Source organism: Megalopta genalis, chromosome 13 (assembly GCF_051020955.1).
Source record: "Megalopta genalis isolate 19385.01 chromosome 13, iyMegGena1_principal, whole genome shotgun sequence".
Classification (NCBI taxonomy): Eukaryota; Metazoa; Arthropoda; class Insecta; order Hymenoptera; family Halictidae; genus Megalopta; species Megalopta genalis.
Window position 1 is genome coordinate 12,331,501 of NC_135025.1, and position 15,835 is coordinate 12,347,335.

The 15,835-nt window shown below is 34.6% G+C and overlaps 1 protein-coding gene across 2 annotated transcripts in view; it reads left to right on the forward strand.

Annotated features, from left to right (window-relative positions):
* LOC117224888 (neprilysin-1) overlaps positions 1–15,835 on the forward strand; it is a 323,108-nt gene that overhangs the window by 282,483 nt on the left and 24,790 nt on the right. For both annotated transcript variants that reach the window (XM_033478087.2, XM_033478088.2), the window contains 3 exons: positions 755–886; positions 2,309–2,407; positions 4,203–4,381. In XM_033478087.2, coding sequence (XP_033333978.1) covers positions 755–886; positions 2,309–2,407; positions 4,203–4,381 — 410 coding nt within the window. The remainder of the gene's footprint in view (positions 1–754; positions 887–2,308; positions 2,408–4,202; positions 4,382–15,835) is intronic.

Consider the following 15,835-nt stretch of genomic DNA (forward strand, 5'->3'; position numbering starts at 1 on the left):
GAGTACAATTACAATTTGAATACAATTACAATTTGAGTACAATTACAAAATTTGAGTACAATTACAACTTGAGTGCAATTACAATTTGAGTACAATTACAATTTGGGTGCAATTACAATTTTGCTATAATTAGAATTTTACTACAATTAGAACTTTACTACAATTGCAAAATTTGGGTATAATTACAATTTGGGTATAATTACAATTTGAGTGCAATTACAATTTGAGTGCAATTACAATTTGAGTACAATTACAATTTGAGTACACTTGCAAAGTCTCTTTGACTTGACTTACACTTGAGTCTCTTTCAATTTTCTGTATTATTAAAATAGGAAAAATATTGTGCAATGACGATTGTCCCGACGAATAAAGTTAATTCATAAAATAATTTATCGTCGCTCGAGACTGCATACATAGCGGAGATCGATGAAATATCGATTGAGTATCGATAGAAAATGATTTCATGCCCAGATAAATGCAATTTAACTAACGATTTCGAACTCGATTCCGTAATACACAGTTTCTGGCATCGATGATTGGATTCAGCGATCAATCAACTTTTTCAGAAGCATTCTTCCCCGCCGTTGATCGGCTGGCAGCTCGCCAGAAATTCTTCACGGGTGGGAAGAGAAGCGTGTTTTTATTCCAGCTTCTCTGTTTTGCTCGATAAATTCTATCACCGATTTCCATTATCTGCCGGGAGGCATTTAATCGAACCAACCGACGAGCCAACGAACCTGTTTATTGCTTTCAGAACAAGATGGAGCAATATAGATCGCGGAGGATCCAGAAGATCGTCGAGGGCCTGCTCCCGAAGACTATGGACCCGAAGGATCGAGCCTCGGAGACCGACCTGTTGTTGCAATTCTGCTTGTCCCTCAGCAAGGTAGAGATATTCTTCGTTATATAATTGAATCATTTTATATTCTTGAACTTTCGTACTCGAGCTTGGTAAAAGACAATAGTATTTTATGACTCGGATGGAGCCGATTATTGCAACTGTTTGTCATAAATAACAACAGTTTGGTATTGCTTTGTGTAGAAATCCTATAAATTCTGTTATGAGTGGAGATATCTAAACTGTTTTATAAAAATTACTAGATCCTAAAAATGGAACTACTTTATTCCTCATTGTTGTTAAAACATGAACAACAGAGTGAATAATATCATTTGATTTTTTTTTTCTAATAATCGTAGTGCTAAATAATTATGATGTTCTACAATTTCTATACAGTAATTGCTTTTTAACAAAAAGCCTAGCTATCCTAGAAAATGGATCTAGCTTATTATTCATAATACACGTACAACATAGTGAATTCATTTATTAAAATTTTCTCTGATGATCCTAGTGCTAAATAATTTCTCCCCGAACATAGAATTTTTCTCTAACAATTTTTGTTTGGAATAAATTCTGAAAAGTCAACGAAAAGCTCACTTGTAAAAAGAAAGACAGGAAATGTGTAGTATTGTCTTTGTCTTCGGAGTCTCTTAAAAAATGGATCTATCTTATTATTGATAATACATGAACAACAAAAAGAGTCAATCTTTAGTAAACTTTCAGTGCTGAATAATTTAACTCGTAATGTCCTACAATTTCTCTCTAATGATTCTCCTTTCGAATAAATTCCAAAAGGTCGGCCAAAAGCCCAGTTATGAAGAAAACAATTAAAAATGTCTAGAACCACTTTGCTCTTGAAGTATCCCAGAAAATGGAGCTAGGTCATTGTCATTGAACTATGAACAACAGAAATGAATTTATTTAAGCCCTAAATAATATAATATAATATATTAATATAATATATAATAATATTATAATATAATATAGAATATATTAATATAATATATAATATAATAATAGAATAGAATATATTAATATAATATATAATAATAATATAATATATAATATATTAAGTCCAAAATAATATAACCCCAACAATTTGTAATTATTCTTTTAAATAACTTTCAAAAAATTGCTAGTTACAAAAGAAACGACTAAAAATATTCAGAAGCACCATGTTCTTGGTTCACAGTTATTATCAATTTATTGACATTTTCTCTGACAATTCCAGTGCTAAACAATTTAGCACCTGAAACTGATAAACAAATTTCAAAAATTGCAACAAAAAAACACTTAACGCAACTGAACCTGCCCGGAAACGCGTGGCCGCTGAAGGATCCCTTCGCAAATTGATTTTTTCGTAGACCAGCCATCCGTTACCCACGTCCCCTAAATTCGAGGGTTGACTGACACGGTCGGCCCTCTCTTGTTACACAGGCATTCAATAACGTTTCCGCTTCGGTGTGACAGATCTACCCGAAGCACAAGGACCTTTACAACTGGGTGGACGTCGATCAGAGAGTGTACGTCCCTTTCAACATGTCCTATCTCCAGGAGAGCTTCGGTTATGTGAGTAGACGTTAATGCGAGCCGTGATTATCGTCCGAGCCGAGAAAGGACCATAAACCAAACATGTAGAGCAAAGCTGCCTAATGCGAGGACCACTCCTAATATGAGATTCTAGCTTGTTTCAGTCACAGATATGCACACCGAGTATATCGCATAGACACTTTTTTGTTTCGTATCAAATCGCATCTTTCATTCTTTCGTCGACTTGACTGCGTTTAGGTCAGTCTGAACTCGTTGTGGGCAACCATGTTTGTCAAATACGTTGCGAAACGTTTTTGAAGGAGTTCGATTACATTAGAAATGTCTGAAAAATGTGTGGAATTATTTTCATAAATACTATTTTATAGAGTGTAAAAAAAGGTTATGTTATGACTGTCGTAGACATATTCTACATATTTAGTTCGATGAAGATCTATCAAAAAAACTTTTCGTAAAAGTAATCTTGAACATATTTTTCAAGATCAAATTTTTTATGATCGCATTCTGTTCTATTCATCGAGCGGGGTTCTATTTATCGTTTCTTCATAATTTAATGTTAAATATTTGTCAACTAAATTCCATTTATAGTAACTTATACAGGGTGTGGTACATAACTATAGCTAGGATTTTTCAAGTACTTTCGACAGTTTAACAAAACAATGTTTCGATGAAAGATAATTAGTATTTAGTCGGATACATATTGAAAAAGAACAAATTTCGAAAATTATTGTTTTTCTACTAAAAGTAAAGGTCACCTTGACTGCTTTAAATGACACCCTATATTTTTGACATTATAGGGTTATTGCTGATGAGAAAATGAATTCAACGACCTGCTATATTATGATCTTCAGATTGTTTATTATAAATCTGTCTTGAAAATTATGTTCACTGAACTAACGGAGGAAAAATATCTAGACCAAAAATAACAACTATAACGGTTAATTACAGTACGAATTGGGCAACTTTCCGCTACAAGGTAGTTGAGCCAGTTACCGTGGGGTAGTTAATTACGGCGCCTTTTGTTTGTTTAAAAACATAATTAACTTTATCCTTATCGGACGAGACATATCAAATTCTTTCATTTAAAGTCAATCAATTATTTATTTGTGCTCTTAGAAGTTCTTAAAATACCAACAATTATTTCAATCTTTTGATACTGAATTCACGAAATTATAAAGGAGACTTGGTACTTACATCATGGAAAAATTTATGTCGATGAAAGTTTATCATTAGGTCCTTAAGAAGTATATAAGTTGCGTTCATAAATAGGATGTCCCAAAATTATGGTATTTCCGAGAAATGAGCGATTCCTGATGTGATTTCAAGCAACTTTTTCCTTTACAAAAATTTTCTCCGAAGCATCGTTAACGAATTATTCATATAAAACACTGACCAATGAGAGGCGAGTTCGCTCGGCGCTAGGCGACCGCGCCAATGAGCGGAACCGAGCTCCGTGCGCTCGTTGGCTCGGTCGCCGCGCGCCAACCAAGCTCGCCTCTCATTGGTCACTGTTTATCGTTAATAACTCGTAAACGAAGCCGCGGATTGCAATTTCGCTAAGGAAAAAGTTACTTGAAATAACCTCAGGAACCTCTCATTTCCCGGAAGTACTATAATTTTGAGACACCCTCTGTAAATAAGTTATATTCAGAAGCGCTAGAACTCTCGAACGCTGCTGCTCACAGGGCACGGTAATTGGCTCCTCCAAGTTGGTCTAAGTTCTCGCGGACTCTCTACTATACAGAGACGGCCCTATACGCTGTCGGCGCGGCGCGACGAACAGAGTGGAAAATGATTTGCTTCGTTCCTGGGTTAGATAAGGTGGGGGACGCTGCTGAACGCCACTCTAGGCGCTGCCACTGCCGATCTCTACAATCACAGCCGCAACCGGGATCGATCTTCTTACGGGCACGAGGACCAGCTGGTCTACGTCTACGTTACAGCGCCACGTTACTTCCGCAGCCTTGGCAAACTGCTGAATCGCTTCTCGAGAAGGTAAGGCGCGACTTTACGACGAGGTAAATTGCCTCCCGGAGTCCATCAGAACCTTCCACCGAATCCCGGCGCCTGGTCAAAGGAGGGGGGTGGCTTCCTTCCTTTGCCCTTTGAGGAACGCGAGGACCTTCCCTGATGGGTTTCCAAACGGGACCGAGGCGCGTTACCGAACCGCCGAGCAGACGGTATCGCTTGAAAGCCCCGGATCGATTACCCTCCGTCACGGTTATGACACTATTAACACTCTGTGCTACTTCAGAAACCACCACCGAGCAGCCTCTTCGGGTTCACGAGGGCTCTCGGCCTCATCAGCGCAAGAAAATGCCGGCTTTTGACGATGAATCACGCTGCCCGGCAATTGATTTAGGCTTTCCTTGTTTCGAGTGGCTACTCGTTGCGAGCGACTCGTTATCAATGGAACCTTTCATGGTTTACGTTTACTGCTGTTATTTTCGTTCTTGATGAGATTATAAGGATTGAGAAAGACGTTTGTAAAGATTCTAAAAATAATGTTAAAATGTTTAACGTACGATTAATGTAAACGGAGAAGATGAACTTTGGTATAGAAAACTTCGATAATTGGAAACGAATGAATGAAAACGATTGCACGATCAAAACATGTGCGTCGCACTGAAGAACAAACTCAAAGAATACGCAAATATTAGGGTCGACCGGAAAGTTCTGTCCGTTTTTGAATTGAAATATAACACAATTTTCATACATTTAGTAATATTTATTGTAGAATACACTTTCCATCGTTACTTATGACTTCTTGCCAGCGTGATAGCAACTTGTAAATGCCTTTTTAAAGAATGATTTATGTTTAGAGGCGAAGAACTCAACTAGTGCTTGGTTGACATCAGCTTCAGTTTTGAATTTTTTTCCTGTAAAAAGTTTTGCAAAAAGAGAAACAAGTGATAATCGGAGGGTGCTAGGTCTGGGGAGTATGGTGGATGCGACAGAATTTCCCAGCCTAGCTCTGCGATTTTCTGACGAGTCGCCAAAGCAGCATGTGGTCTGGCATTATCATCGGTGGCCATGTTTTCACGATCGCGTCTCACTTAATAATGACATGAGACATCTTTGTTTCAGTTTATTTAGGAGAGTACATGTATGTAAATGCAATGATAAAGAGAGACGGTCATATATGTCTCAAATCAACATGTGCATATGGATTGAAACTTGAAGTGACACTATCGGACAGAACTTTCCCGTAGTCCTAATATAATAACAAAGGATATGACATTACGCAAAGAATATAACAGCACTCATTCCTGCATTCACCGGCAGATGTCGCGGCACCATTCTCATTTTAACAATTCTTCAACAAATTGGCTTCCAAGCCTATTTTGAAGAAATCTGTTCCTGACGTCAACATTTCTTTCGTTTAAATAAATAAATAGTAATGAGTCAAAATTAATAACAAGTAAAAAATAATAGTAGAAAATGATAATAAATAGAGCCATCAATTAAGTCTACCCTGTATATCAACGAAGCACTCAATATTGAACAGTTAAAAGAAAAAATTATCATGGCCATAATTTTCAACAATATTTCCGGTAATAAATTTTATCGAAAATTAAATAAGAGAGAAGAGTGACGTCGATCTTTCCGAAAACACTGCCAACAATGGAAAAAAATTTTATTCTGTGTTTTCGAGTTACTTTTTGACGTAGAATCAGCCCTTTACATGCAGGGCTGGTGAAAAACAAATTTTTGAAATAATAATTGAACTGTACATATTTTTAATATTCTCATGTGACATGGAATTTGGCAAATAACCTTTTTTTTTTAAAAAAAACGTAGTTACGTATGGAACTGTATTTAGTTACTGTAGTTAATTGTATTTAAAATATCATTTCCATTTGTAACTACTATTTTAAAAATATTTTACTTGCCAAATTCTTCACTGCATGAGAAGATAAAAATGTTTACAGTCTATTTACCGTTTCAAAAATCTATTTTTCGCCGGCACTGGTTACACGACACCCTGTATGAAGTCGTAAAAATGGTGTAAAAAGTAGATACATCGCTTTTAGCATACGTTTCCATTTCAGTCAACGCTGAAAGGGTCCGAGCACTTGGAACGAAGGTTTCGTTAGAGTGAAACTTTATTACAGCGCTGTTCCAAGGTGATAGTAAGAGACGCGGAGAGGACTAGAGTACTGTCTGTTAAGGTCGGGATCGAATAGAGGGCGGTTTTTGGCTGCGATTCGTGCTCCTCGCGGCCGGGACGCCGCGAAACGGCGCGGCATAAATTTTCCGAAGGCATTCCATCTTCGCGGTTTTCGATAAGAACGAATGTAAGTCGCGCGAGGGCGCCGCCGACAAACCAGAAAATAATTCACGAAACCGGGTTATCCCAGCGTATCTCGGGACGGATTTCGATTCTTCTTGGTTCTTCCGCGACATTAAGCTCGATCCAAGGGATATTAGGGGCCCTGACCCCCGTGTCGAGCGTTAATCGAACGCTATCGCGGTAACCCGAGTTTAACAGCTGACTACACAAATGCGCCGGAACAAGATCCCGCGCCGTGATATACGGGGCTGGTCCGTTCAAACTTTGCGAATCAAAAATCACAGCGTTCCGGCATCGAATGTAACAGTAAATATTGAACGTCGAGTCTCTCAAGCACCAGCAACGAGAAGAAGTTACATGTTAACGAAGAAGAATTTACCTGCGGAACGTTACTCCGAATTTTGGGTCACCATGTATAAGGGTTAAATTAATTCGTTCGATATCTTTTTATTTATCCGCTTCGTAGAAATCAGCATTGATACTTTTTATTGAAGTTAATGTAGATAGGTGATCGTTTGTGCCGGCTGTTGGAAAATTAAAATTTAAGTAATAATAATAATAATAATAATAATGGTAATAATAATCAGTTTATTTATAAACTCTTTGTTGCAGTGAGAGAATGTAATAATGATGTAGATAGTGTAATGTAATGTAAACCTAAAGAGAGAAACTTAAATATAGAAAAAGATGGATGATGTGGGTCAAAATGGACCCAAGCCTGAATTTCTGACTCAGTAAAAATATAGAAAATACTTTCTAATATTACGTGCAGAAAATGTTCAAAGAAGAAATATTTTACTACTGTACTTTTTATATTATACTGTTATATTATATTTATTATATAATATTCTTATATTATACTATTATATTATTTTTATTACATAATATTATTATATTATATTTATTATGCAATATTATCGTTATACTTATTATTATTTTTCTTATTATTACATTTTATTATTATACTACATTATTATACTTACTATATATTTTTCTATTAACCCCTCGCTGTCACTTTTCGCAAAAAGGTGAGATTACTAATTAACCCAATATACATAATTGGAAGTGAGAGATATCGAGTTTTAATATAGTAAACGATGTTCTGAAATGTTCAAGTTATATCCTCAAATTTTTTTGGTCTCAATAGCATTTTCTAATTTTTGCGTGACAGTCGCTCGAATATTATGTGACGCGTGTGCTTAGCGTAGGAAGTGTGACAAAGGAGGGTTAAAATAAAAAAGAAACGGCATTAAAAACGCGAAGCACAGAGTTGCGCGTCTTTTAACATACGTCATCCTATTAACAAGAAGGATTCCGGTCTCTCAGCGATGAAATCGCGAGTATAAATTTCTCGCGTTGATATTAAAATGGATCCGTTCTACTCGGGTGATTCGCGGTTCATTTAACGTGGGTTCGGCGCATGAACGATATCCACGTCGAAGCTTGGTGCCTCGTCAGGCATCAAATTTTCTGGAAATCTTTCTACCTCCGGCTTCGTCGGCCGTAGAAGCTTCGGGTTGCCAGGAAAAACAGAAAACACGGTTCTACTCCCGGGTAAACCGATTCGAACTGCGATGTACAGTGCGCTTAGAAAGTTCTCGACCGAATAAAGCCCCCATTGTCCATTAATGCTGAGCCATTCGTATCCATAACCGAACATAATTCTCACGATTTCGAATAATTTGAAAGTAATCGAACAGCATCGTTGAATGTTTTCTCTGCGTTTACTGTTTTATATTAATGCGGTTTAAGATGCTATTAATGAGAATGGATTAGTAATTGTCACTTTGAGCGACAATGTCTCGAAAGTGAGAGCGAATTAAAAAAAAATAATAAAAAGAAATAATGCGGATTAAAAGACTACTAATATCTATAATTGGTAATTAACGCTTCGAACGACGATATGTCGAAAGTCGCAAAAATAAAATGGAATTTATTATATATATATATATTATAAATATATACAGGGTGTTCCACAATTACTTTAACAGCCGAAAATGAGGGGTAGCTGAGGTCATTTGAAGTAACTTTTTCCTTTGCGAAAATGCGATCTGCGGCTTTGTTTACGAGTTATTAACGGAAAACACTGACCAATGAGAGGTGACGGCGCGAAGTTCGAGAGCCCGCAACACGAGGCTTTGACAGATGGTAGGGACGGACTCGAGCCGCGTTCGAAGTATCGAACAAATCACGAAGCAAGAACTTTCCGAATTTTTTTTTACTACGTAACAGTGATATTTTTAAGAAAAACGCTGTTCACCTTTACTTTAGAACGTCTGAAGAATATTTACTAATTTTTCGGACCCGAAATAGTAAGTAATTTAAGCGTGACGGCCGTTTTAATTTTCTAGTGCAAGATGTTTAATTTTCTAAGCAAGGTGTACAGTGAACATTAACAAAGTACGTAAATGATATTTTAATTCATATAACATTGATATGGTTATATCAAGGTCGAAATGTGAAATTTTTAAGCAAGGTGTACAGTGAAGAATAACAAAGTACGTAAATATTTTAATTTAAATAACTCCTTGTCCGAACTCAGTTCAACGAATGATTAAATTAGTAAATATTCTTCAGACGTTCTAAAGTAAAGGTGAACAGCATTTTTCTTAAAAATATCACTGTTGCTATATAATATTATATAAATATATACAGGGTGTTCCACAATTATTTTAATAGCCGAAACTGAGGGGTACCTGAGGTCATTTGAAGTAACTTTTTTCTTTGCGAAGATGCAATCTGCGGCTTTATATATATATATTTTAAAATGATAGTTACTAATCCTTCTTATTATTATTATAATAAATATTTAATAATGTATATAATATATGATATATTATAATAATAAGAAGGATTAGTAATTATCATTTTAAAAGACATTATATTGGAAGTGAGAACAAATTAAAAACAAATTGAATAGGCTCGAAAAGAAATACATCGATTGAAATCACTTCTAATACGAAGAATTAACAATTATCATTTCGAAAGACAATATCTCGATAAACCACTACGTAAGCTTAATTACGAAAATAATACTCCGCCAAAGTGTGCTAACAACATCGATCGATTTCTCTGCCGTTTCATACGATTATTTATGATCTATTTATTTGGACCGCATGCAGAGTTCCGCAATCTACCCGCGATTCAAAGCTCGATCACTTTCGATTGAAGGTTCATAAAAGAATCTATAATCAGCGTACACCATTGTCCGTATTTTTCAACATTCTGCTTGCCCCATTCTCTCCCGCACTCGTTACCAAGCCCGTGCTCGATAGAACACGGGCCATTTTTCGCATCGCGGCGCCACCGTTAAACAGAATTATCATTACTGTCATTGTTGCAACAGCGTGCCGTTTACCGTTCGAACGACCGTCGCAGTATTAAAACTAACGACCGCCACTAACCGTCGTTGTATCGACGATTTTTACGAGCCGCATCCCCGGGGACCAGCCCCGGCACGACATTTTTTCGAGATTCATGCTCGAGCCGGCTCGCGAGTTTACGACCGTACATTATACAGAGTGTTAAATGAAGCTTCCCGAAAATCCCTGATTTTCTTCGCGCCGTATATCCATTAAACCTCCGCTGCCGCGCTTTCGGTACGAAACGAGTACAGTGAGTCGCATAAGTACAGCGCGTCCTGCTTAAAACGGTGTAACTTTCTCAAAGATTGTATCGAATGTCTCGAGTCTTTTTTTAAATGTTTGAAGAAATAGTTTACCGGACGAGGACTGAAATGATTTTCCTTTAATTTTGCTATTACTTGCAGGAACAAAAATAAATTAAAAATCTCTCGCTTGTTTGACTTTTTTTATTTGAGACTGTTACGGTAATTTGAGAAACGCGTTTTGATGATCTCCATAGATCAAATGCATAGAAGTAGAAGCTTTTGATAAATTTGAAACAAGTACAGTGAGTCGCATAAGTACAGCGCGTCCCGCTTAAAACGGTGTAACTTTCTCAAAGATTGTATCGAATGTCTCGAGTCTTTTTTTAAATGTTTGAAGAAATAGTCTACCGGACGAGGACTGAAATGATTTTTCTTTAATTTTGCTATTACTTGCAGGAACAAAAATAAATAAAAAATCTCTCGCTTGTTTGACTTTTTTTATTTGAGACTGTTACGGTAATTTGAGAAACGCGTTTCGATGATCTCCATAGATTAAATGCATAGAAGTAGAAGCCTTTTTGATGAATTTAAAGGTGCTATTGCATTATTTTGTGCTATTTAAAATAATTGAAGAGAGAAAGAAAGGAATGCTTATATATATACGCTGCATCTGTGTCCTGAAAGTAATTTGGCAATTTTTATATTGCTTAAAAATTCGCAGTCTGATCATAGCACACGGTATAGTCATCAATAATTATGTAACTCTCGTTCACTCGATTATTTTCACTCTTGAAAGTGGTATAATGATTTTCACTAAAATAACTGTTATAATATTTTCGACAAAAACAGCTGATACAATGTTTTGCATAGAAATAACTAATATAATATTTTGCACAAAATAACTGTTATAATATTTTTCACAAAAATAACCGATACATTAGAGTGCTAACCTAATTCTGTACTAAACCTAATTCTAACTGAACCTATCCACTGTATTTGATTCTAAGTTAGTGTACAAAATAATAAAAATATGACAAATTAAACTTTTGCAACAAAGAGAATTGAGACAGAATTTCAGATCGTTACACTTGACACTGGCATACCGTTTAGCAATTAGTATTTTCGAAAAAAGGTATTCTTTAATATACCTCACATTCACTGTTCACTGTGATGTAAAATAAAATTTATCTTGGGCAATCGCAACGGAGACGAGTAAAAAATAATCTGTTAGTATTAAAAAAAAATGCACAAATGTTCTTAAATTGTTTGAATATTTCCATTGTTAGAAACTTCCATTTTAAATGGATTAATTGGTAATACAATTTAATTCTATTACCATTTTCATTACAAACGCAGAAAATCCGCGGTCCATTCACTAGCGCCTTTTCCTTTCTTCACCGAAAAATATTTATTTTTTTCACAGGCTGTAGACAGATTCGCCGGGCGCTCTTCATCTCGATTTAGTCTAATTGATTCACCGTCTCCCGCGAAGCCCGAGCAACGCCTCCGACCCGCGGAGATCGCCGAAAGAATCGACTCCGAATTTACGAGGAAATCCGGACAATACGTTGGCCCGTTTCCTCGCGATCTGATTTCCAACGGATCCGTGTTCATTCGTCGACGACTGAAATATTCATTCGGAACGGTCTCCCGGATTCCAGGCCGCGTTCCCCGCTCGCGAATCTTTCAGAAGCCCGAAACCATGATATTTTTACGGCGACAAGGAGGGCCTCTATCCCGAACTGCGGCCGATGAATCTTTTAATCGGTCGACGATTTGCTGGTTTTATCGCGGATTAAAGTTCCTCGGGCCTCCCTTGCTCGAGTAAGTTCGGGAAAGTCGAATTGCATTTGCTTTGAAAAATACAGTAAGTGCAGTAAATTCTCCTGAACTGTCCCTCGACTTTTAATGAAAAATTGACAATTTTGGAAGAGCCGCGCCACTCGTTTTTATAGTTGTAGATAGTCGGCGTCTATAAAAACGAGTCGCGAGGCTCGAACAATCGTGTCTCCTCTTTACTGTATGTTCTTTTATATTCTGACGTTTCCAAAAAAATTTGTGAATGTTTGTAGAGACAAAGAAAAGGGCGAAACGAGGGACATTTCGTATAAAATTGTCTATTCTTCCATATTTCCTTACGTTTGTCCTTATTTCAACTATTCCTATGATCTTTGTTCTGTGTTTTATTTAATTGCATTTATAATAATCTCTTTCTTTCTTCGTACTTATTTATCATTAAAAATTTATTGCATTTATTGTAAGACACAGGTGCCAGATATACATTTAATTCTTCCTTTAATAATCTTAAAGTGCAAAATAAAAATTTATTGCATTTATTGTAAGACACAGGTGCCAGATATACATTTAATTTTTCCTTTAATAATCTTAAAGTGCAAAATAAAAATTTGTTGCATTTATTGTAGGACACAGATGTCAGATATATATTTAATTCTTCCTTTAATAATTTTGACGAGTTGAAAACAATGCATCGAGAATCTTCAATTATTTTAATTTGCACACTGTTTTAAACTGTCACTCGTTTTTGCCATAAATGCAGAAAATCGTATTATCATCATTCTTGTTTCCCCTATATTTTTCTAATTATATAATTTTATAATTGTATTCGTGCGATTGCTTTTATGTTGCATGTGTTTCAAAAGATTGTTCCGTACATATATACAAATAATAATAATTATTATTATTAAAATTGAATAGCTAGAGAAGGGCTGAAATGATTTAGTGCACAATATAGATTTTAAATATTTGTTCTCAAATTATAAGCACAAAATTATAAGCACATTAGACAAATCTAAGGATATTTTTGTATCGTCTGCAACTTATTATGATTATACAAAAAACAAAGATATTTTTATCTAACTTACGTCTCTTACAATAAAAAAGATTTAGAGTTAAGCAATTATAATATTCCAGATTATCTAACTGGCATTGTTTTCATGATTAAGAATTAAGATTATTCATTTCAGAATTGTAAATCTATATCTTTGTTCAGGATTAGAATAGAAAAAAGATTCTCTTTCAATCATCGATGCTTCAACATTTTTCTTTCAATCATCGATGCTTCGAAATTGATTTTAAATCGTCAATGCTTCGAAATTTATTTTTAATCGTCATGCGTAATCGGAAGAAGTCTGCAGAAATGCGAACAGTTTCACGATTTAATTTACAGCTAGCTTTCGCTGCATTCGTTTGTTGCGCAATGTGCAATTTTTATGGACAAGCGTCACCGAATAAAATGTTCCATTCTCCATGGATCGTTTCGCTAGGAAAATTCGATAAAATGAATGACATTGCTTAGAAGTAATACGTGGTTTTTATAGGAAAACGCATAAAAATTCGCAGCGTAATTACAGCCGTGTGCTATGGCCCGCGGAGCAGCTCACTTTGGCTCTTGCAGGTGCGCAGCTCAATTTTAATGTGGCTCTATTCCATTATTTATGAAGCGGATCGTAGATCACAGTCCTTCCGCAATATTCTGCTGGGACGACCCCCCGAACCATTAAAACGCACTAACCTGGATTATTCGCCTACGTTAACCTATTAACCCGAGGAACAGCGATTTAAATCGTCCTTCGCGTTCGTCTGCGCGTGGCGATTACTTCTTGCCTCTCTTTTTACATGCCAGAGACTGTTTCAGCTCGAATCACTAATTTAGCTTCAAAAATAAACTAGATTATTATTATTATTAGACTGCGGATTTTCGCGCAAAATTATTTAGTATTAGTTTCGACAAATTGAAAATAATGTAACAACGTTCTTAACCCTAGAAAGATACGCTTCAGAGGCGCATGCTTTTCTAAGGCTTCAATTTTATACTAACAATGGATATTTATTTAAGTTAATCTAGTCATTTTAAAGGTTTGGCATTATTGTAAAAATAAAATGCAATATATTATATTTTTTTATATTTTAAGTAATTTTAAACTTAAATCACTAGACCTCTATGAAAAATTAACAAAAATCAACAGTTTTCGCAGGCGCCTGTGCGACGTAGGTTATCTTTCTCGGGTTAAATACGTCTCACGATTTTTCAGATTTCTTTTTCATCTGGTCATTTTTGTCGCAAATGCATTAAATCCGCAACTTAATTATTATTGATCATGACTATCGATCAAAACGATTAAATTGATTGGTTTCGTAACAGTCCTTTGTCTCACCAAGAAACAAAATTAACGAAACACGATTAATTGGTAAAAAAGAATGGTGGTTCCTGTAAAAATCTTTGATGTACATTTTGATTTGGAAATATCCACGTTTAAGGGTACAGCTACTGGTGGATGAATTATCTGTAATTATCTGTTACTATTAGATACATGTATTAAGATTATCTGTAATTATTTGTTACTATCAGATATCGGTATTAACCCTTGCATTCGAAGCTGTTTTAACTTCAAGACTAAGATATTTTTTCAAATGCTGTTTTATTTTTATATTGTTTGCATATGAAAGACAGTTTACTCGCTCGTACAATAACTACACTTTTAATAATTCTTTGAATATAAAGAATATTATTAAATATACATATATAGCTAATTATATATTTAATAGTTAATTATAGCTATAATTATAGCTATATAATATAACTATAATAATAATTATAGCTATATAATATAACCTAAAATAATAATTATAGCTATATAATATAACCTAAAATAATAATTATAGCTATATAATATAACCTATAATAATAATTATAGCTATATAATATAACCTAAAATAATAATTATAGCTATATAATATAAGCTAAAATAATAATTATAGCTATATAATATAACCTAAAATAATAATTATAGCTATATAATATAACCTATAATAATAATTATAGCTATATAATATAACCTAAAATAATAATTATAGCTATATAATATAAGCTAAAATAATAATTATAGCTACATAATATAACCTAAAATAATAATTATAGCTATATAATATAACCTATAATAATAATTATAGCTATATAATAACCTATAATTATAGCTATATAATATAATAGCTAATATAATAACCTATAATTATAGCTATATAATATAATAGCTAATATAATAACCTATAATTATAGCTATATAATATAATAGCTAATATAATAACCTATAATTATAGCTATATAATATAATAGCTAATATATGTATATATGTAGCAATTTTTTTTTATACATATATACGTATATTAGCAATTTTTAGCAGCGTCTCAGACTCGCCATTCGAGTGCAAAAGGTTAAAATTATCTATAATTACCTGTAACCACTAGATGCAAGTATTAGAATTATCTACAAATATTGATTGCCATTAGATACAGGTATTAAATTTATTTAATAATTACCTGTTCATAATTACCTGCACTAAATTGCATCACATTTAGAATAGTTATCATACCATATGCAGAAATGTATAATCAAATATCTAAAAAAAATCTTGCAAACAGCACGAAAATTTGATAAATTAACATTCACTCAATGAATCGAACACGCAATCAAATGCGATCAAAAATCCAGTCCTTCGCCCAGATTCCGGAAGCCTCGATTTGTTTG